Source organism: Theropithecus gelada, chromosome 14, assembly GCF_003255815.1.
Source record: "Theropithecus gelada isolate Dixy chromosome 14, Tgel_1.0, whole genome shotgun sequence".
Taxonomy (NCBI): domain Eukaryota; kingdom Metazoa; phylum Chordata; class Mammalia; order Primates; family Cercopithecidae; genus Theropithecus; species Theropithecus gelada.
The window spans coordinates 18,318,001-18,339,202 of record NC_037682.1 but is presented as its reverse complement, the minus strand read 5'-3'; the positions used below and the strand labels follow the sequence as shown (position 1 = coordinate 18,339,202).

At 47.9% G+C, this 21,202-nt stretch overlaps 1 protein-coding gene across 11 annotated transcripts in view; it reads left to right on the top strand.

The window, feature by feature from the left end:
* MADD (MAP kinase activating death domain) overlaps positions 1 to 21,202 on the top strand; it is a 57,634-nt gene that overhangs the window by 4,655 nt on the left and 31,777 nt on the right. For 4 of the 11 annotated variants that reach the window (XM_025356098.1, XM_025356099.1, XM_025356096.1 and 1 more), the window contains exons 3-20: positions 823 to 1,419; positions 2,464 to 2,767; positions 3,296 to 3,427; positions 4,740 to 4,853; positions 5,573 to 5,653; positions 7,796 to 7,974; positions 8,908 to 9,143; positions 9,340 to 9,496; positions 10,377 to 10,480; positions 10,574 to 10,764; positions 11,140 to 11,264; positions 11,643 to 11,782; positions 12,629 to 12,730; positions 15,590 to 15,692; positions 16,062 to 16,248; positions 16,344 to 16,494; positions 16,803 to 17,009; positions 20,075 to 20,175. In XM_025356098.1, coding sequence (XP_025211883.1) covers positions 823 to 1,419; positions 2,464 to 2,767; positions 3,296 to 3,427; positions 4,740 to 4,853; positions 5,573 to 5,653; positions 7,796 to 7,974; positions 8,908 to 9,143; positions 9,340 to 9,496; positions 10,377 to 10,480; positions 10,574 to 10,764; positions 11,140 to 11,264; positions 11,643 to 11,782; positions 12,629 to 12,730; positions 15,590 to 15,692; positions 16,062 to 16,248; positions 16,344 to 16,494; positions 16,803 to 17,009; positions 20,075 to 20,175 — 3,211 coding nt within the window. Of the gene's footprint in view, positions 1 to 822; positions 1,420 to 2,463; positions 2,768 to 3,295; positions 3,428 to 4,739; positions 4,854 to 5,572; positions 5,654 to 7,795; positions 7,975 to 8,907; positions 9,144 to 9,339; positions 9,497 to 10,376; positions 10,481 to 10,573; positions 10,765 to 11,139; positions 11,394 to 11,642; positions 11,783 to 12,628; positions 12,731 to 15,165; positions 15,226 to 15,589; positions 15,693 to 16,061; positions 16,249 to 16,343; positions 16,495 to 16,802; positions 17,010 to 18,740; positions 18,795 to 20,074; positions 20,176 to 21,202 lie in introns of all 11 variants that reach the window. The other 7 variants (XM_025356088.1, XM_025356094.1, XM_025356092.1 and 4 more) reach the window with 5 other exon arrangements.

Genomic DNA, 21,202 nt, shown 5'->3' with positions numbered 1-21,202 from the left:
GCTTTGCATAGCTCATTTTCCCCTGTTATTTTACCCTGATGGGAGTGTTGAAGCCAATAGGGAAACAGCAAAGTCAGGTGGATTGAAAGGAAAACCCTGCTCTTAACTAACATCTTTGTGATGTTGAGCAAATACACTCTTTATATCTCAGTTTTCTTTTTTTTTTTTTTTTTTTTTTTTTTTTTGAGACGGAGTCTCACTGTGTCTCCCAGGCTGGAGTGCAGTGGCGTGATCTCGGCTCACTGCAAGCTCCGCCTCCCGGGTTCACGCCATTCTCCCGCCTCAGCCTCCCAAGTAGCTGGGACTACAGGCGCCCGCCACCGTGCCCGGCTAATTTTTTGTATTTTTAGTAGAGACGGGGTTTCACCATGTTAGCCAGGATAGTCTCGATCTCCTGACCTCGTGATCCACCCGCCTCGGCCTCCCAAAGTGCTGGGATTACAGGCTTGAGCCACCGCGCCCGGCTATATCTCAGTTTTCTTATTTCGTAAAAAGGAAAAGTACTTTAAAAGCTCCTCCTCTGTGTATGCTTTTTTGGTAATTTATTAGCTAATTCACTTTAAAAGATGTTAATCATCTAAAGGTGCCAATGATAATTTTATTGTCAAAATCTCTTGTTGCAGAATAGGTGCCTTCATGACAGTGCAGACTTCACTTAGGCTACCAGCTCCATATGGCAGGCAGCACCCGTATTTTCCAAGGTGTTACAGTCAGGTTACTTTATCCAAAATAGCATCTTGAGCTTTATTCATCGACGGTGGTTAAAATATGATAGCCCATTCCATCCCTTCAGGCTGCTGAATTTGTCTTTATGTTCTTCAGGCACCCGAGCAGTGACAGCGTGGCCCAGACTCCTGAACTGCTACGACGATACCCCTTAGAGGATCACGCTGAGTTTCCCCTGCCCCCAGACGTCGTGTTCTTCTGCCAGCCCGAGGGCTGCCTGAGCGTGCGGCAGCGGCGCATGAGCCTCCGGGATGATACCTCTTTTGTCTTCACCCTCACTGACAAGGACACTGGAGTCACGCGATACGGCATCTGTGTTAACTTCTACCGCTCCTTCCAGAAGCGAATCCCTAAGGAGAAGGGGGAGGGGGGGGCAGGGTCCCATGGGAAGGAAGGAACCCGCGCCACCTGTGCCTCAGAAGAGGGTGGCACCGAGAGCTCAGAGAGTGGCTCATCCCGGCAGCCTCCCAGTGCCGACTCTACCCCTGATGTGAACCAGTCTCCTCGGGGCAAACGCCGGGCCAAGGCGGGGAGCCGCTCCCGCAACAGTACTCTCACGTCCCTGTGCGTGCTCAGTCACTACCCTTTTTTCTCCACCTTCCGAGAGTGTCTGTATACCCTCAAGCGCCTGGTGGACTGCTGTAGTGAGCGCCTGCTGGGCAAGAAGCTGGGCATCCCTCGAGGTGTACAAAGGTACGGTTCACTGCTGCTGCCCAATGGGAGCATTTTAGAGATTCCATGTAATTGGTCTTTGAGGGGCATAGGAAATTTCCTCTGCAACTCAAGGTCCTTCAGACCTATGTAAGCATATTTAGAGTATTTAGAGTAAATATTTTTTCTTCTGGAGATGAAGTCTCGCTCTGTTCCCCAGGCTGGAGTGCAGTGGTGTGATCTCAGCTCACTGCAACCCCTGCCTCCTAGGTTCAAGTGATCCTTCTGCCTCAGCCTCCCAAATAGCTGAGATTACAGGTGTGTGCCACCACGCCCAGCTAATTTTGGTACTTTTAGTAGAGACAGGGTTTCACCATGTTGGCCAGGCTGGTCTCAAACTCCTGACCTCAGGTGTTCTATCCACCTTGGCCTCCGGAAGTGCTGGGATTATAAGCGTGAGCACCATGCCCAGCCAAGAGTTAATTTTTTTTTTTTTTTTTTTGAAACAGAGTCTCGCTCTGTCGCCCAGACTGGAGTGCAGTGACGGGATCTCAGCTCACTGCAAGCTCCGCTTCCTGGGTTCACGCCATTCTCCTGCCTCAGCCTCCCGAGTAGCTGGGACTACAGGCGCCCGCCACCTTGCCCAGCTAGTTTTTTGTGTTTTTTAGTAGAGACGGGTTTCACCATGCTAGCCAGGATGGTCTCGATCTCCTGACGTCGTGATACGCCCGTCTCAGCCTCCCAAAGTGCTGGGATTACAGGCTTGAGCCACCGCGCCCAGCCGAGTTAATCTTTACTAAGCAAAAGACTGCAGAGTTAAACCTCCTTCCAAAATTGTGTTTGGAGTAATGCTGTAATTTGATGTTTAATGGTGGTTAGGACAGTAAGTCTTACCCAGCATATATTTTTACATTTGCTCTTGCTGTTGTATATACCTTCTGGTCCTATCTGAGCTCAGAGACTGGGCTTTCCTAATGATGCTCCTTTTCCCGTTGTCATCGTTAGAGCCTCTGTGGTGATACTGGGTTGCAGTGGGGTATCAGCTCCTGATGCTAATGTGTCTGGTTCCTGCTGTCTGCTTCTCAGGGACACCATGTGGCGGATCTTTACTGGATCGCTGCTGGTGGAGGAGAAGTCAAGTGCCCTTCTGCATGACCTTCGGGAGATTGAGGCCTGGATCTATCGATTGCTGCGCTCCCCAGTACCCGTCTCTGGGCAGAAGCGAGTAGACATCGAGGTCCTACCCCAAGAGCTCCAGCCAGCTCTGACCTTTGCTCTTCCAGACCCATCTCGATTCACCCTAGTGGATTTCCCACTGCACCTTCCCTTGGAACTTCTAGGTGTGGACGCCTGTCTCCAGGTGCTAACCTGCATTCTGTTAGAGCATAAGGTGAGAGGCCAGCTTCCTAGACCTTTCTAGGGGAGGAACTCTTAAATATGCCAGTGGCCAGATTATGAGCTCTTGGAGGACAGGGACTACATATTTTTCATCTTTTTCTGCTCAGGAGGTACCATGATGCCTGGTATACAGCAGGTATTCCGTAGATGTGGGTTGAATTAAGATACTGGTATCATGTAGGATGTATTCAGAGGGTTTACCATTCATTAGGGCTTATCTTTAATTGTACTGACCTAATTCTTTGGAAATATCAGTAGTTCTGTTTCATGAGTGGTCCTGGGATGGGCAGTACAAGAACTAGGAAGGTAAGGGAGTGATTTGCATATCTCAGGTGAGGGAGGATCACCATTGTGCCTGAATTGGGAGGTGGCAGGCATGGTGGGGCAGAGGGCAGTGCGAAAGGCAAAGCTGGAGCTGTAGGCATGGTGAATTGGAAACCAAGTTGTAATGTTGGAAGCTGTTTTCTTGTAAACCTTATTTTATGTTTTGGAGTGATTCTTACTGGATGGCTCATGACAGGTGGTGCTACAGTCTCGAGACTACAATGCACTCTCCATGTCTGTGATGGCATTCGTGGCAATGATCTATCCACTGGAGTATATGTTTCCTGTCATCCCGCTGCTTCCCACCTGCATGGCATCAGCAGAGCAGGTGAGTCTCAAGGCGTCTTCCGGCTTTGTCACCTCTGTCTTCCTGAGGGAGGAGGCCTAATGCTCAAAGAAGTTGTAAGTGAGTGCTGGTCCTCAATCATTTGTCATAACTTATTTGTCTGCAAAATCTGACTGATTTGAACTGATCTGGTGGCAAAGCTTATGCAATTTGTAGTTTTTATTTATCACAACAAATGTTAATGACTGTAGGCTACTGGCTACACTGCCGCAGTTGTTACGTAATACAGTAATTCCTCCTTATCTGTGGAGGATATGTTCCAAGACCCCCAGTGGATGCCTCAAACCACAGATGGTTCCAAACTCTGTAGATACTTTGTTTTTTTCTGTATATACATACTAATGATACAGTTTAATTTATGAATTAGGCACAGTAAGAGGTTAACAATTTCTCTTTGGGCATTTATTTGGTGTTTTTTGGAGACAGAGTCTCCATCTATCCCCCAGGCTGGAGTGCAGTGGCACAGTCTTGGCTCACTGGAGCCTCCGCCTCCCGGGTTCAAGTGATTCTCCTGCTTCAGCCTCCCTAGTAGCTGGGATTACAGGCACAGCCACCATGCCCGGCTAGTTTTTTGTATTTTTGGTAGAGACAAGGTTTCACCGTGTTGGCCAGGCTGGTCTTGAACTCTTGACCTCAGGTGATCCGCCTGCCTCAGCCTCCCAAAGTGCTGGGATTACAGGCATGAGCCACCGCGCCTGACCTCTTTGGACATATATTTGGCTTCTCTTTGGCATATCCCAATTGCCAGCATCAGTACGCTTGTGCTTTGGGGCCATTATTAAGTAAAATAAAGGTTACTTGAACACAAACACTGAGATTGTGCGACAGTTGACCTGATAACTGAGATGGCTACAGGTGAGTAGTGTATACAGCATGGATATGCTGGACACAGGGATGATTCATGTCTGGGTGGGACAGAGCGGGACAGCATGAGATTTCATCATGCTTCTCAGAACTATTGTCCTGGACTTCAGATATGATCAAGCTGCAATTTAAAATTTATGAATTGTTTATTTCTGGAATTTTCCTTTTAATATTTCAGACTGCAGTTTACCTCAGGTAACTGGAATCACAGAAAGTGAAACTGTGGATAAGGAATACTACTGTATACAAAAAAATGTACTATGTAACCTTTCAAAAAATCTGAAAAATTCTGAATTTTCAAATACATCTGGCCTCAAGGGTTTTGGAAGAGGGATTGTTTCTGCATTTCCTTATCTAGAAGAATCCGGACTTGATAAGTGCTCGTGATAGGTTTTGTCTTTGTTTCTCACCTTCTTTATCGTTTCCACAGCTGCTGTTGGCTCCAACTCCGTACATCATTGGGGTTCCTGCCAGCTTCTTCCTCTACAAACTGGACTTCAAAATGCCTGATGATGTATGGCTAGTGGATCTGGACAGCAACAGGGTGAGGTTCTTTGCTGAGGCATTGTAGCGTCTGGAGGAGGATTGCATTCTAGACCCAGTCCTGGGATATGTGTTTTTCTAGATTCCTTTCAGGAACATTCTAAGTTGTTGGATAATTTCTATTGTGAGACTTATTGAAAAATTTTTTTAAATGCTCCTTTTACCTCATTGGCCAAATAAGCCCTTGGTTAGGTCTCAGAGAATTTTAGGATTTATTTTTGCCAGAATTAAGTGGTGCCTCCACCATATCCAAGAGCAGTCAGACAGTTGTGATCTGAAGACCATTACATGTGGTATAGATCATCTCTTAATGGTTTCCCTGGAGTATAGTTTCCAGTAAGAAACTGTCTTTCAGTGCAGGCTTAATGAATTATTTGACCATTCTGCAATGTGAGTATATTCAAACTTTGGTGGGAAGCCCTTATGTGTGTTCATTGTAAAACTTTAAAAAAATAAAAATAAGCGTAAATGAAGTAAGTGAAAAGCAAAACCGTAATCTTTTTATTTAGTGATAATAACCAATAGCATTAAGGTATATTTCCTTTCAGATGCATATGTATGTCATATGTGTGTGTACATATCTTATTGTGTAGTTATATAATGTGTGTTCGTTTATATAATAATACTGTATATACATCCTCTTATTTTTATTTACCCTGTGTAAGAGAAATTCCTGAGCAATAAACTAAGGTCACGTCTTTTATCATTTCTCTGGTGCAGGTGATTGCCCCCACCAATGCAGAAGTGCTGCCTGTTCTGCCAGAACCAGAGTCACTAGAGCTGAAAAAGCATTTAAAGCAGGTACGTGAAGAATGAAGGAAAGAGAGGGGAGTAATAGATGCTGTGGGGTTCCTATAGGAAGACAGCTGTTCTCAGAGCCAGTTTCCTATCAAACTTCAAATGGAGTAGTTTTCTTCACCCTGGATGGGCTTAAGAAAAGGGATATCCCATTTCTGGGTGGCAGAGTGAATCTCTGGTTTTGATTCCAACTCATTTTATGCCTTACTATATTCTATTGCTTATTATACTGTATAAAATAGCCCTTCACTGTCTGTTTCTTGTATGTGTGCCACTCTCTATGGCCTCAGAACATCTTCGGGGCCTTTTTTTTTTTTTTTTTTTGAGACAGAGTCTTGCTCTGTCGCCCAGGCTGGAGTGCAGTGGCGCAATCTCAGCGCACTGCAAGCTCCGTCTCCCGGGTTCATGCGGTTCTCCTGCCTCAGCCTCCCCAGCAGCTGGGACTACAGGTGCACGCCACCACGCCCAGCTAATTTTTTTGTATTTTTAGTAGAGATGGGGTTTCACCGTGTTAGCCAGGATGGTCTCAATCTCCTGACCTCATGATCCACCCGCTTCATCTTCCCAAAGTTCTGGGATTATAGGCATGAGCCACCATGCCTTGCCGATTTTCTCAATCTTGTTAGGTGGAAGTTAGTAGTGTGGACCATCTGGCTGCTTTTATATCATCTTCTAGAGTTGATCCTGAGGTTCCTTTCTTCAAAAATTCCTTTCTTTGGCAGGGCATGTTGCCTCATGCCTGTAATCCCAGCACTTAAGGAGGCCGAGGTGGATGGATCACAAGGTCAGGAGTTTGAGACCAGCCTGGCCAATATGGTAAAACTCCATCTCTATTAAAAATGCAAAAATTAGCCGGGCGTGGTGGCGGACGCCCGTAGTCCAGCTGCTCGGGAGGCTGAGGCAGGAGAATCACTTCAACCCAGGAGACAGAGGTTGCAGTGAGCCAAGATCGTGCCACTGCACTCCTGCCTGGGCCACAGAGTGAGACTATCTCAAACAAACAAATTCCTTTCTTTGAGTAATTCCTCACATCCATTTTTTATTGATTTATTTTCTTCCTCTGCATGCTGAACACAGTACCTGAAGGTAACACATGACAAAGCTTGATTCCCTTCCCCTGCCTTATGTCTTGTGTAGAAACACCAGTAGATAGCACTGTGTTTATTTTTAGGACTCCCTGCTCTCATTTGAAGGGCGTTTAGAAACCTTTTTCTGTGTTGTCTAAAGTACTTAGTAGTACCTCTAGATGCTATGTTTGGGTTTAAATGGGTCATTTTGTATCATCCCTCTCACCTCAGTTGCTTCATCACTGCTGATATAATGTGATACCTTGTTACTGCAGAGTCTAGTGGGAATTTTAAGTCCTGACCCCGTGATCCGCCCGTCTTGGCCTCCCAAAGTACTGGGATTACAGACATGAGCCACCGCGCCCCGCCAGGAATTATGTTTTAAATATTTGAAGGAGCTAAGATCCTTGGACTCATTGATCCTGTGTTCTAACTCCTGCTATTCAAAGTGTGGTTTATGGACCAGCAACATTAGGATCACTTGGGCTTGTTAAAGTGCAGGATCACTCCAGGCATATTGAATCGGGATCTGCGTTTTGACAACCTCCCCCAGTGATTTCTCTCCTCACTCACATTTGAGAAGCACTGCTGCTCTCGACCAGTGGTCTTCACCCTGCCCCATTGAGCCTCTGAGGGGCCGATTTAGCTTGGGATCCCTGAGCATGTGAGGCTCTGCTTCCTGTGTCCTTCAGAGCAGCTATGTTTTCAAATTTCCATTCTGTATAGTTTCACATAGATTCCAATTTTAAAAAACATTTAATGACTATAATAATTTTGCAAACAACTGTCCTGGACTTCAGATAAGATCAAGTTGCCTTGAGCTAGGTTGTCTTAAGATGGAGAGCTACATATTTCAGACTGTTTTCTAAAGGCTAGAGTATTGGGATTTTTGTTTCAAAAATGAAAGGTCTGAAATGGGTTGACCATGATTTGCAAATTAGCACTGTTCTTTGTTGCAGAACTTTTTGACCAGAGAATACGAGGTAGAAGACTTTAGGAAGGCTCTTTCCTTGGAGTTGAAATTGGCTAGCTGCCCAGGAACGTGCCTTGTATAAGGAATTTTCTTGTTGTTCCACAGGCCTTGGCCAGCATGAGCCTCAACACCCAGCCCATCCTCAATCTGGAGAAATTTCATGAGGGCCAGGAGATCCCCCTTCTCTTGGGAAGGCCTTCTAATGACCTGCAGTCCACACCGTCCACTGAATTCAACCCACTTATCTATGGCAACGATGTGGATTCTGTGGATGTTGCAACCAGGTAAGACCAAGCCGACTATGTAATCACAAGTTCTTAAATTGATCTCTTTGCTCTCTAAGTGACCTTAGGGCCGACTATTTCCCTGAACCAGGGTTTCTGTTTTTTTTGAGATGGAGTCTCACTCTTGTTGGAGTACAATGGCATAATCTCAGCTCACTGCAACTTCCACCTCCCGGGTTCAAGTGATTCTCCTGCCTCAGCTTCCTAAGTGACTGGGATTACAGGCACCTGCCACCACGCCTGGCTAATTTTTATATTTCTAGTAGAGACAGTGTTTCACCATGTTGGCCGGGCTGGTCTCGAACTCCTGACCTCAGGTGATCCTCCCACCTCGGCCTCCCAAAGTGCTGGGATTACAGTCGTGTGCCACCGCACCCAGCCCAGGGTTTTTTATATATAAAATATGTGCCATATTTGGTTGTGATTTTCCACCTTGGTAAAAGCAAAGTGAAGAAATAGTAAACCACGTGCTCAGGATGAATAGGGGGCTGATGATTCTTTTAAGATATCTCTCCCTGGCCGGGCGCGGTGGCTCACACCTGTAATCCCAGCACTTTGGGAGGCTGAGGTTGGCGGATCGCGAGGTCAGGTGATCGAGACCATCCTGGCTACCACAGTGAAACCCCGTCTCTACTAAAAATACAAAAAAAATTAGCTGGGCATGGTGGCGGGTGCCTGTAGTCCCAGCTACTCGGGAGACTGAGGCAGGAGAATGGTGTGAACCCAAGAGGCGGAGCTTGCATTGAGCCAAGATTGCGCCACTGCACTCCAGCCTGAGCAACAGGGCCAGACTCTGTCTCAGAAGAAAAAGGTGTCTCTCCCCTTGGAAGCCTGTTAAGTGATGGCTTTGGGAGGTGTTCTGAGACTTTGGATCATGGGAATCCTTACCTACAGGGCATGGGTCTCAAATTATCTCATCATCTGCTTCCCCAGGGTCGCCATGGTACGGTTCTTCAACTCTGCCAACGTGCTGCAGGGATTTCAGATGCACACACGTACCCTGCGCCTCTTCCCTCGGCCTGTGGTAGCTTTTCAAGCTGGCTCCTTTCTCGCCTCACGTCCCCGCCAGACTCCTTTTGCCGAGAAATTGGCCAGGACTCAAGCTGTGGAGTACTTTGGGGAATGGATCCTTAACCCCACCAACTATGCCTTTCAGCGAATTCACAACAGTGAGTCCACCTGCCCTCTGCTCCGCTCTGCCTTCTGCCTCTGTCCTCTTGATGGACTTTGATTTTTCCTTTGCTCATCTTTGACCTGTGCCTTCTGTCCTTGCTCTGCTTTAGACTTTTTCCTGCCCTTCTTTCAGGCATTGCTTGCCTTTTTTTCCTTGCTGCTGACTTTCTATTCTTTTCCCTCATGGGGTAGATATGTTTGATCCAGCCCTGATTGGTGACAAGCCTAAGTGGTATGCTCATCAGCTGCAGCCTATCCACTATCGCGTCTATGACAGCAATTCCCAGCTGGCTGAGGCCCTGAGTGTACCACCAGAGCGGGACTCCGACTCCGAACCTACTGATGATAGGTGAGCATCCTTAGGGTAGCAAAAAGGTTTTTAAGGTGAAGAGGCTCTCACTAGCCCTTCTTTAGCACAGAAGAGGCAATCTCATAGGCTTCCCATATCAGTATTTTTTTTTTAGTTTTATTTCTTTATTTTTTTTCATGTGTGACAGAGTCTTGCCGCTCTGTCACCTAGGCTGGAGTGCAGTGGTGCCGTCTCAGCTCACTGCAACCTCCGCCTCCCAGGTTCAAGTGATTCTCCTGCTTCCGCCTCCCAAGTAGCTGGGACTACCTGGCTAATTTTTGTATATATACATTTTTTGAGATGGAGTCTCGCTGTGTCTTCCAGGCTAAAGTGCAGTGGCATGATCTTGGCTCCCTGCAAGCTCCCTCTTGGGTTCAAGCGATTCTCTTGCCCCAGCCACCTGAGTAGCTGGGATTACAGGCACATGCTATCACGCCAAGCTAATTTTTTGTATTTTTAGTAAAGACAGAGTTTCACCATGTTAGCCAGGCTGGTTTCAAACTCATGCCCTCAAGTGATTCACCTACCTCAGCCTCCCAAAGTGCTAGGATTACAGGCGTGAGCCACTGCGCCCGGCTACTTTTTGTATTTTTTGTAGAGATGGTATTTCACCATGTTGGCCAGGCTGCTCTCAAACTCCAGACCTCAGGTGATCAATCCGCCTTAGCCTCCCAGAGTGCTGGGATTACAGGCGTGAGCCACTGTCCCAGCCCCCATTATCAGTCTTTATGCTTTGGTTGACTGTTTTTCTTGGCTTCCTTATTTGATTTGTACCCTGGCCTTGCATTCAGAGTGCTCCCCCTTTTATTTTTCCTAGTGCTGATTGCAGGTGTTCTCCCTGCCCCTTTCTGTTTTGTTTTTTATGCAATTCACTCTGCAGTGGCAGTGATAGTATGGATTATGACGATTCAAGCTCTTCTTACTCCTCCCTTGGTGACTTTGTCAGTGAAATGATGAAATGTGACATTAATGGTGATACTCCCAGTAAGTGTGCTTGGGGAGATTGGCCAGCCCTGGGCAGGGGTTGGGGGTCTAGGGATGGGGTGGTCTCTACCTGCCTCCCTTGGATTTTGGCAGATGTGGACCCTCTGACGCATGCAGCACTGGGGGATGCCAGCGAGGTGGAGATTGACGAGCTGCAGAATCAGAAGGAAGCAGAAGAGCCTGGCCTAGACAGTGAGAACTCTCAGGAAAACCCCCCACTGCGCTCCAGCTCCAGCACCACTGCCAGCAGTAGCCCCAGCACCATCATCCACGGAGCCAACTCTGTAAGTGAGGAGTAGTGGATGAGTGAGAACCATGGCCTGGGATGTGGGCCTTATCTATTAGGAAAGCCAGGCTGTAGCTATTCATTTGCTTCTTCTCACACAATTTTCTCATCTTCCTCTTCGTGGGCCCTAGAGCTTAGAGCCTAAGAGACCTAGTTTTGACCCCAAAAGGAGTTCATCAGGCTTTGTTCAGGGTACAGCTGTGATCTCCCTTATATAGTTTGTGGGGACAGAGAACAGGTGCCACAGAGATCGTTTCCCACACATTCCTTAGGCTAGAAATCTGACAGGCCTGGTCCAGCGCTGCCAAACTGGGATTACAGGAAGGTACCATTGGGCACCAGCTAACCACTTTTAATTTCATGTGGCCTTCAGGAACCTGCTGACTCTACGGAGATGGATGATAAGGCAGCAGTAGGCGTCTCCAAGCCCCTCCCTTCCGTGCCTCCCAGCATTGGCAAGTCGAACGTGGACAGACGTCAGGCAGAAATTGGAGAGGGGTCAGTGCGCCGACGAATCTATGACAATCCATACTTCGAGCCCCAATATGGCTTTCCCCCTGAGGAAGATGAGGATGAGCAGGGGGAAAGTTACACTCCCCGATTCAGCCAACATGTCAGTGGCAATCGGTGAGAGCCTGGGGATCCCTTCTAGATGGGTGACTGAAGGACCTCACCTCAGTGGACCCTGGGCGAGGGTTAATCAGAAAGTCTAAGTCTGAATGCTCTCGTGGTCCTGCCATCCCCAGAGGGTGGTGTTTTGATCCAGGGGTTTAGGAATTACAGGAAGGGAGCAGCAGCTGCAGTGTAGCATAAGGCTCGTACTCCCAAGGTCAAGTACCCCTGCCTGGGGCTCATAGGTGCCACTGTGCATTCAAGGGCTCAAAAGCTGCTGCGGCCCAACAGCTTGAGACTGGCAAGTGACTCAGATGCAGAGTCAGACTCTCGGGCAAGCTCTCCCAACTCCACCGTCTCCAACACCAGCACCGAGGGCTTCGGGGGCATCATGTCTTTTGCCAGTAAGTGCCTTCAGCTGTCTCTCTCATTCCTGTGTTCCATTTTCTCTACAGCAGAGCCTGACTATCGCAAATGTTGTTTAGAACTTCACATGTAGGGCTAGGTTAGCATTAGCAAGCTCTAATTCAGTCATTTGGGTGATACTGAATAAGGTGTTTTCAAGTGAGGGCAGTAAAGGACAGGGACAGATTAGTCATTATCATTATCCCTGGTTGTTTCAGTCTATTTCAGGTAAGAGCTGGATGGGTAACTGGAAAACAGGCAGTAAATTCAGAATCACACACTTGTACTTATATTTAGTGGAAATACTCTGGTCAAATTTGATTTGAGTCTATATCTGGTATCTTCTTTGCCTCATAACGGACTCTTCCATGAATGTGCTTTGAAATTGATACGAGATTGAATTTTGTGCTTAGAGAGTATTTCCAGCAGTGTGGGGTGGTATCAGTTAAAGATTGAAGACAGACTATGGACTAGAGAGAGCCAACGTCGAGGATCCCTGTTATCGTGAGTTTCTTCAGCAGCCAGGGAGGGGCAGTGCCAGCTTCAGACCAGAAGCCCGTTAACTGCCTGCTTTCATGCTGTGCAGCAGTAGATGAGAGACTCGGATATCATCATGTGAGGTGGACAGAGAAAGCTGTTACTGGGTTTTGGTTGCTCCTGGCAATGGCTCCATTGTTTGCCTGGAGTTAGACTTGATCCTTTCTAAGACAGATCAGAGATGATCTGATCCATCAAACTGGTATTGTGTTTGGAAAGGAGGGAGGTGCAGATGCTGATAGTCATTAGTCTAATGCTTTGATTACTTACTCTGCCAAGTCATCACTCTCGCACCCTCCCCTTGATAGGCAGCCTCTATCGGAACCACAGTACCAGCTTCAGTCTTTCAAACCTCACACTGCCCACCAAAGGTGTCCGAGAGAAGGCCACACCCTTCCCCAGTCTGAAAGGTAACTACAGCCTTCTTTTTGCCAAGCCAGGTTTCTCCGGGAGATATTTCAGGCTGTGGGTTCATGTCAGGAGCCCTGTGTCTGGTGAATCCTTTGACCTGGTTGTCATCCCTCATGTTGCTCCTCATGGCTTTCACTGCACATCTTGGGCTCTGATGGTTGTCAAATGGAAACCATCTTCGTAGCTAGAGAGGGCCCTGTTATGTCATTTAGGACAATGGCAGCTGTGGGATTACTGCTGCTTCTCGGGAGGACCCTGTCAGGGTACGTGATTAACATAGGGATCATCAGCCGCCTCCAGTCGTCTGCTGGGTTGCCACTGCATGAACTTAGGACAAACTTCATGCCAAGGAGCTGGCCCACCAGAGAATGGTTATGGAGAGACTGGCAGCATTTATAGAGCACAGCCTCTCACCTCTCACGCACTCATAAGCCTGTCAACCCAGGGCTTGTGAGCGCGCCAGGTAGTATTTGTTAGTTTCTAGGGGCAGTTAAGACCTTATTTGAAAGCCAGGCGCAGTGACTTACACCTGTAATCCCAGCACTTGCACTTTGGGAGGCCAAGGCAGGTGGATCACGACGTCAGGAGATCAAGACCATCCTGGCTAACATGGGGAAACCGCATCTCTACTGAAAACAAAAAAAAATTAGCCAGGTGTGGTGGCGGGCGCCTGTAGTCCCAGCTACTTGGGAGGCTGAGGCAGGAGAATGGCGTGAACCCGGGAGGCGGAGCTTGCAGTGAGCTGAGATCATGCCCCTGCCCTCCAGCCTGGGCGACAGAGCAAGACTCTATCTTAAAAAATAAAAAGACCTTATTTGAATTTGGCTTGTGCCATCTGACAGTTTCAGGGGCTTTTCTGAATTTGATTTTTTTTTTTTTTTTCCTGAGACAGAGTGTCACATCCCAGGCTGGATAGAGTGCAGGGTGGCGATCTTGGCTCACTGTAACTGCTGCCATCCAGGCTCAAGTGATTCACATGCTTCAGCCTCCCGTGTAGCTGGAATTACAGGCACACGTCACCTCGCCCAGTTAATTTTTGTATTTTTAGTAGAGATGGGGTTTCACCATGTTGGCCAGGCTGGTCTTGAACTCCTAACCTTGAGTGATCTGCCCACCTCGGCCTCCCAAAGTGCCAGGATTACAGGTGTGAGCCACCGCACCTGGCCTGATTTTTTTGTTTTCTCTGGATGGTGTGCCGAAATATTTAACTGTGGTAGGAAGTGCAGTGAGAAGCAACCTCATGTATTCTATTTTTTTTTTTTTTTTGAGACGGAGTCTTGCTGTGTTGCCCAGGCTGGAGTGTAGTGCGCAATCTCGGCTTATTGCAAGCTCTGCCTCCTGGGTTCACGCCATTCTCCTGCCTCAGCCTCCCGAGTAGCTGGGACCTCAGGCGCCTGCCACCAGGGCCAGCTAATTTTATGTATTTTTAGTAAAGACAAGGTTTCACTGTGTTAGCCAGGATGGTCTCGATCTCCTGACCTCGTGATCTACCCGCCTCGGCCTCCCAAAGTGCTGGGATTACAGGCGTGAGCCACCACGCCCAGCCAACCTCATGTATTCTTTAACTGACCTCTTATTCCTATTGGTAAAAAATGTCAGGTTACTTGGGTGCAGTAGCTCACACCTGTCATCCTAGCTACTTGGTAGGCTGAGGCAGGAGGTTCACTTGAGCCCAGGAGTTTGAGGTACAGTGAGCTATAATTAGGCCAGTGTACTCCAGCCTGGACGACAGAGTGAAACCCTGTCTCTAAAAGAAACCAACAGAAACAAGCAAATAACATTGTCAGGAGTCTAAGGCATGTTCTTAGGTGGTGATGGGAACATTGGATAAATGGGCAAAGGGACATCAGAGCTGGTAGTGTAAGGAGCGAACTAGCACTGCCAGGGAATCCACATGTGGCCGAGTAGGCTAGGGATGGAAGGGTGTCAGTGTCACTGGCCTTCATTTGGTACATTTGAAGAGGAGAGCAATTGAAACTCTTTCATTGCATGCTGATGCATTGTCGCATTTGCTGCACTTACCCTCTCACCCACCTCCCATCCTCATGCCCTGACCCCCACTCCCAACAACAGCATCTGCAAGATGGGTCGCTTCCCTGCACATGCCCTCAGGCCCTTGACCCCCTGTGCTGGATGTTTTCTGAAAACCAGCGGTCCCTCTTTCATGCATGTGTGTGTGCAGTACCTGAAGCCTCCCTGTGTCATTTACCCGCCCCTGGCTTTGAGAGGCCACGTCTTAAGGATGGTCTTTTCTTAGAGCCTTGGTTGTCTCCTGGTCACTTGGCTTCCAGCTCTGAGGTGCCCGAGAACCAAGGTTATGTGCATTCCTCAAGCTTTGGGAGAATGCTCAGATTATCTGGCTTACTGCTCCTCGGAGGGGTAGAGGGGTTGCGGTATTGTGGTGCACCTACTAATTGTGTATTTTGTGTCCCAGTATTTGGGCTAAATACTCTAATGGAGATTGTTACTGAAGCCGGCCCCGGGAGTGGTGAAGGTGGGTCTTGCCTGTGAGCTGTGCATGATCTTTTTTTTTTTTCTCTAGCATCTTCTGTGCCTGCCCGAGGGCCATCCTTCTCATGGAGCTAGCAGCATCACATGAGTGACCTGCTTGCCCCGTTCCCCGTGACGCCCATGCTTGCCCATGGGGCGTGCTGCTGGTGCATGTGGAGTGGCCTGAGTCTCCATCCCCACCTCCTCCACATTGCCATGGCTGGTTTCTACCTACGTATGATGCCTTGGTGCTACCCTCACCCAGCCCTTCTGAGAACAGGCGTGGAACATGGCTACTCAGGGCTGTGCTGGCATGAGCTCCTGCACTATAATAGTGATGTCTCTCATTCCTGCCTCCCCTGCCACAGGAAACAGGAGGGCGTTAGTGGATCAGAAGTCATCTGTCATTAAACACAGCCCAACAGTAAAAAGAGAACCTCCATCACCCCAGGGTCGATCCAGCAATTCTAGGTAATAAATGGTAGAGCTGTTTTAAAAGTTCTCAGGTAGAGGTGGGGTGGTTCCTCTGCAGAACTTTAGGGATAGAGTGGGAGAGAAGCTCTCAATGGGGTAGATGTAATCAATTTCTTGCCAGCACTTCTCATTCTGGCTTGATCTCCATGCAACTGAAAGCTTACAGTGTTGAGCGGGGTGAATCAGCAGTGGTGGGTATTTGGGCAAATCAGGTTCTCCGGAGAGTTGGGGGATGTGGTGGACTTGGACATTCAGAGATGTGGCTTTGTGTTTTACCCCTGGAGGCAGGCATCTAGTCTGGGTGAAAGGTGGGGGGTGCTCTGCAAAGGAGCTGGTGACCACAGAAGCGGTGTGTGCACCCTGTAGTGAGAACCAGCAGTTCCTGAAGGAGGTGGTACACAACGTGCTGGACGGCCAGGGAGTTGGCTGGCTCAACATGAAAAAGGTGCGCCGGCTCCTAGAGAGCGAGCAACTGCGAGTCTTTGTCCTGAGCAAGCTGAACCGCACGGTGCAGTCAGAGGACGATGCCCGGCAGGACATTATCCCGGATGTGGTCAGTGTTGGGGGTAGGGAGTCAGAGTAACTGGGGAGAGGGATGTGAATACCAAAGGCAATTTGCCAACGCTAGCCCCTGGGTTATTGTTGCAGGAGGTCAGTCGGAAGGTGTACAAGGGAATGTTAGACCTCCTCAAGTGTACAGTCCTCAGCCTGGAGCAGTCCTATGCCCATGCGGGTCTGGGTGGCATGGCCAGCATCTTTGGGCTTCTGGAGATCGCCCAGACCCACTACTATAGTAAAGGTAGGGATTGTATCTGCTGGGCACCATGCCATCCCCAACTCTCCCGCTTGTCTCCCAAAGAGAAAATATATTTGTCCCCAGGACAGATTTCCCAGTGCCATGCTGCTTCCCATCTGGCTTTGGGGTTTTATTTTCTATGCATGTTTATACGTAGTGAGTGTTTTTTGTTATGAAAAATAAGACATCAGCTCATCTTTCCCTGAACTCCTTCATTCCACACCCTTCTGTATCCTGGCTCCTCCCACCTCATGTCTGCGCCTTGATTCCTACTCATTACTTCTCTTGACCTCTTGATTTTTTTCTCTCAGAACCAGACAAGCGGAAGAGAAGTCCAACAGAAAGTGTAAATACCCCAGTTGGCAAGGATCCTGGCCTAGCTGGGCGGGGGGACCCAAAGGCTATGGCACAGCTGAGAGTTCCCCAGGTGGGACCTCGGGCACCAAGTGCCACAGGAAAGGGTCCTAAGGAACTGGACACCAGAAGTTTAAAGGAAGAAAATTTTATAGCGTCTATTGGTACGTATCAGTGTGTTTGGTGCGGTAGAGGGGTCCTGGTTTCTTAAATATCCCTTTCTCCTCAATTCATCCAGAATCCTGCCTTTCTCTGCCCCATGCTTTGCTTCCTAGAGAGAGAAGGAGACCTGTGTCCATTTCTAGTGGTGTTTCTTTGTACTTCTCTAGTCTTTATATTTCATCCACAGCCACCCCTCACCCTGTATCTTCAAGGAAGAATGGAGGTTTTGTTTAGAGGGCCCAGTAAGGCTTACTGCAGGTGGTGTGAGCTGTACTCCTGTCCGCTCTTTTTATTTACATCTGCATTTCTTCACATAGTGGAGAGAATTCCTGGAAGTTTATAGATGCATCTTTGGGCTATACAAACGACATTTGTGTCTCTGAAGCCAGTGTCCTCCCATCCAGCCATTACACTGCTCTGGAATGTGCTCCTCTGGGCCATGTCTGGCAACCCCATTTCCCTGGGTTCTGGATCTTTGAGGTATAGGTTTCCAAGTCAGTTCTTTAAATGCTTCCTCATGGACTTGATTAAAATCTTGTTTACATTTGGTGTTTCTCCATTCCCACAAAGGCCATGCCTTAGTGAGCTTTCTGGGCATCACCTCTGTTTGGCTCACTCCCTGCTTGACCTTGAGTCATCGAGGTTGGATCTTTCTTTTTCTGGTTCTAGGTCCCTAGGCACTCTGCTTCCAGCTGATGTTTCATTGCCATGGCCATTAGCAGTTGCCATGTGCTCCCATAAATGGTGATGTGGAACTGATTCCTTTTTAGGGGAGCTACACTTTCCTAGCCAGCAGAATATTATTCTAGTAGCAGTCAACTCCTGGCTTTCTCCTGCCTCATATGATGTTCTAGAAAAAGTACTGACCTGCTAGTATGGAGGTCTGGAGTTTTAGTCCCATATCAGCCTCCAGCTAGGAATGCAACTTTGGGCAAATAACTTCCCCTCTCAGGGTCTCTGTCTCTTCACCTGGGAAATGAGGAAATCATACGGAAATAAGGAAATCATACTAAGTACACTCTGAAGTTCCTTCCAGGAAAAGAATTGCTGTGGTTGCCATTCTGTTTTCCTCTATGAGGATGCTGGTCTTGACCATTTTATGTTCTCTGTCACCTCAGCTGGAAGCATTTTTCCAGATTGCTGGTTGGTAGTGCAGGCACTGGCTCTGGGGGTGAGTGGTTTCTTGAGGAGCAATGAGGAGGGGTGCTAACTGCCTGCATGAATTGGCCTCTGTCCAGTCCAGTGAATCAAACAGATTGGTGTTCATGCTTCTGAAACTCTGGCCGCTTGAGGTGTTCGTCTCTCTCATCTGGAATCTGTAAAAATTGTCCTTCCCCAGCTCATTTGGCAGAGAGAGTGTGGCGTGGTGGGAGTTTAAATGGATCCTAAGTTACATGATCTTGATCAAGTGCTCCAGCCTCTTTAGGACCAGTTTCCTCATGCAAAAATGAAGGAGCTTTGTTAAGGGCCCTTCCAGCTCTAACATTCTGCAGGGTTTTTACTGCCACATTGGGATTGGAATTGGAAATTTGGAATCTGTTCATGAGTTTGGGTGGAGGGGTTAGATGTCTTGTTTTCTGCCCCTTCTCCCCATGAAGATATCTTTGTATCTCTTGGTTGGTAATCCAGTGCCTGAGACTGAATCGACTTGGGTGGGTGGGTTTCCATTTCATCTGTCTGACCAGCCTCTGACTCTCTGTCTTTCTCTCCTGCTTGCATTGCATCTGGGGTAGAATTGTGGAACAAGCACCAGGAAGTGAAAAAGCAAAAAGCTTTGGAAAAACAGAGTAAGGAACAAATGCCCTTTCCTGTTCCCAAGTCTCCCATACCTGCCAACTCCCCAGGCCCAGTTGGGGCAGGCTCCCTTTGTCAGCCCCACCCCAAATTTGCTCTTAGAGGGTGTTTGGAATGGCAGCAGGTAGGTAGCATGTGACTCCTAGGCGTGTGGCACGTAGGCCGCTTCTTTCCTCCTCCCCTCATGTCAATCAGGTTATAACCAGGTGTCTACTGAATACAACTCCCCAGAACTTGGTTCTCTGTTGCTTCAGAGTTGGTGGGGAGAACGTTTGCCTATTTTAGTACCCCCCATTGGCTGATATCTCCCTCACCTGTTAGAAGGCCTGTGGGCACAGTTGGCAGAGATGGTTGCTGTCCCTCCGTGTTGAGTCTGTAGCTGCCCAACTCTCTGGTGGCTTGCCTAGGCACGCTTTCTTGCTTTCTGTCATTCTGTCCTTCTGCCATACCATTGTGGGTGGGTGGGGGACAAGGGGGGTGGTTTTTATCTCAAACGTAGATGGAGGTAGGCAGTGCCCACCAAAACAGCTGGTGTTTCTTATCTCATCGGGCCCAACCTTTTCTACCTCCTTTAGACACATTTGTTTGGGAAGCATTAAGTGACCTGGGGACCATAAAATGGTTTCAGGTACCAGCAAAGCTCAGACTCTGAGTGCCATGGAATGTGGTTTAGACATTTGTTTGTGGAACTTTCCTTTTTTTTTTTTTTTGAGATGGAGTCGTGCTCTGTTGCCCAGGCTGGAGTGCAGTGGTATGATCTTGGCTCACTGCAACCTCTGCCTCCAGGGCTCAAGCCATTCTCATGCCTTAACCTCTCAAGTAGCTGGGATTACAGGCGTGCACCACCACGCCCGGCTAATTTTTGTATTTTTTGGTAGAGACAGGGTTTCATCATGTTGGCCAAGCTGGTCTCAAACTTCTGACTTCAGGTGATCCACCTGCCTCAGCCTCCCAAAGTGATGGGATTACAGGCGTGAGCCACCATGCCCAGCCTTGTGGAGGCTTTTTGTTTTAAGGTGATTTGCTCATAATTTTCTCAGGTTGAGAAGATGACTGGAGAACCCGTTGGGACCAGGTCTGATTTGTCTTACTTGGTTCTTAAGGCATCTGGGGACCTCTTTTTCCAGTGGGTCCTGAGTCGGGAGTAGTCCTTGGAAAGGTGACTGGGATGGGCTGAACAGGTCTGGGACCAGCCTGTGCTGCTGTCCCACCCCCTTTACCAGCCTGCCCCTAGCCTTTGTGCACGGAGTAACAGAAGTCTTCCCCTACTCAGGGCCTGAAGTAATCAAACCTGTCTTTGACCTTGGTGAGACAGAGGAGAAAAAGTCCCAGATCAGCGCAGACAGTGGTGTGAGCCTGACGTCTAGTTCCCAGGTTTGTGACAACCTTGTGGAAAATTACGAGGATTAAATATGCTGTCTCAGAATATTTCAAGTTAAAAAAAAAAAAACGACCAGACGGCCGGGCACAGTGGCTCACGCCTATAATCCCAGAACTTTGGGAGGCCAAGGCGGGCGGATCACCTGAGGTTGGGAGTTCGAGACCAGCCTGACCAACATTATGAAACCCCGTCTCTATGAAAAATACAAAATTAGCCAGGCTTGGTGGCGTATACCCTGTAATCCCAGCTACCTGGGAGGCTGAGGCAGGAGAATCGCTTTAATCTGGGAGGCGGAGGTTGTGGTGAGCCAAGATTGCACTATTGCACTCCAGCCTGGGTAACAAGGGTGAAACTCTGTCTCAAAAAAAATAAAATAAAAATAAAAAAAATAATAGCCAGGTGCAGCAGTTCATGCCTGTAATCCCAGGACTTTGGGAGGCTGAGGCAGGTGGGTCACTTGAGGTCAGGAGTTGGAGTTCGAGACCAGTCTGGCCAAAGTGGTGAAACCCCATCTTTACTAAAAATGTAAAAATTAGCCCGGTGTGGTGGCGGTCACCTGTAATCCCAGCTACTCAGGAGACTGAGGCGGGAGAATCACTGGAACCCGGGAGGCAGAGGTTGCAGCGAGCTGAGATTGCACCACTGCACTCCAGCCTATGCCACAGAGTGGGACTCCGTCTCAAAAAAAGAAAAAAAAATTAACCCTCAAAACAATACAAATATCTAATGATAAGGAATTGTTAAATAAGTGTGATAGATCCATGTAATGCAATATTAGTATCCATTAAAGGTTGTGTTTTCAAAAATTTAGTGACATGGGAAAATGTTTAACAAAGCTGCATATAGTGTGATTCCAATTTTATTTTTAAAATGTATTGAGAAGAAACTGAAAGGAAATATACTAAAAACAGTGCTTAAGGTGGGAGGTAGATTTACAACTTGTTCTTATTTCCTTATTCTTTCATGTATTTTCTACAATGAGCATGTACTTTTTTTTTTTTTTTTTTTTTTTTTTTTTTA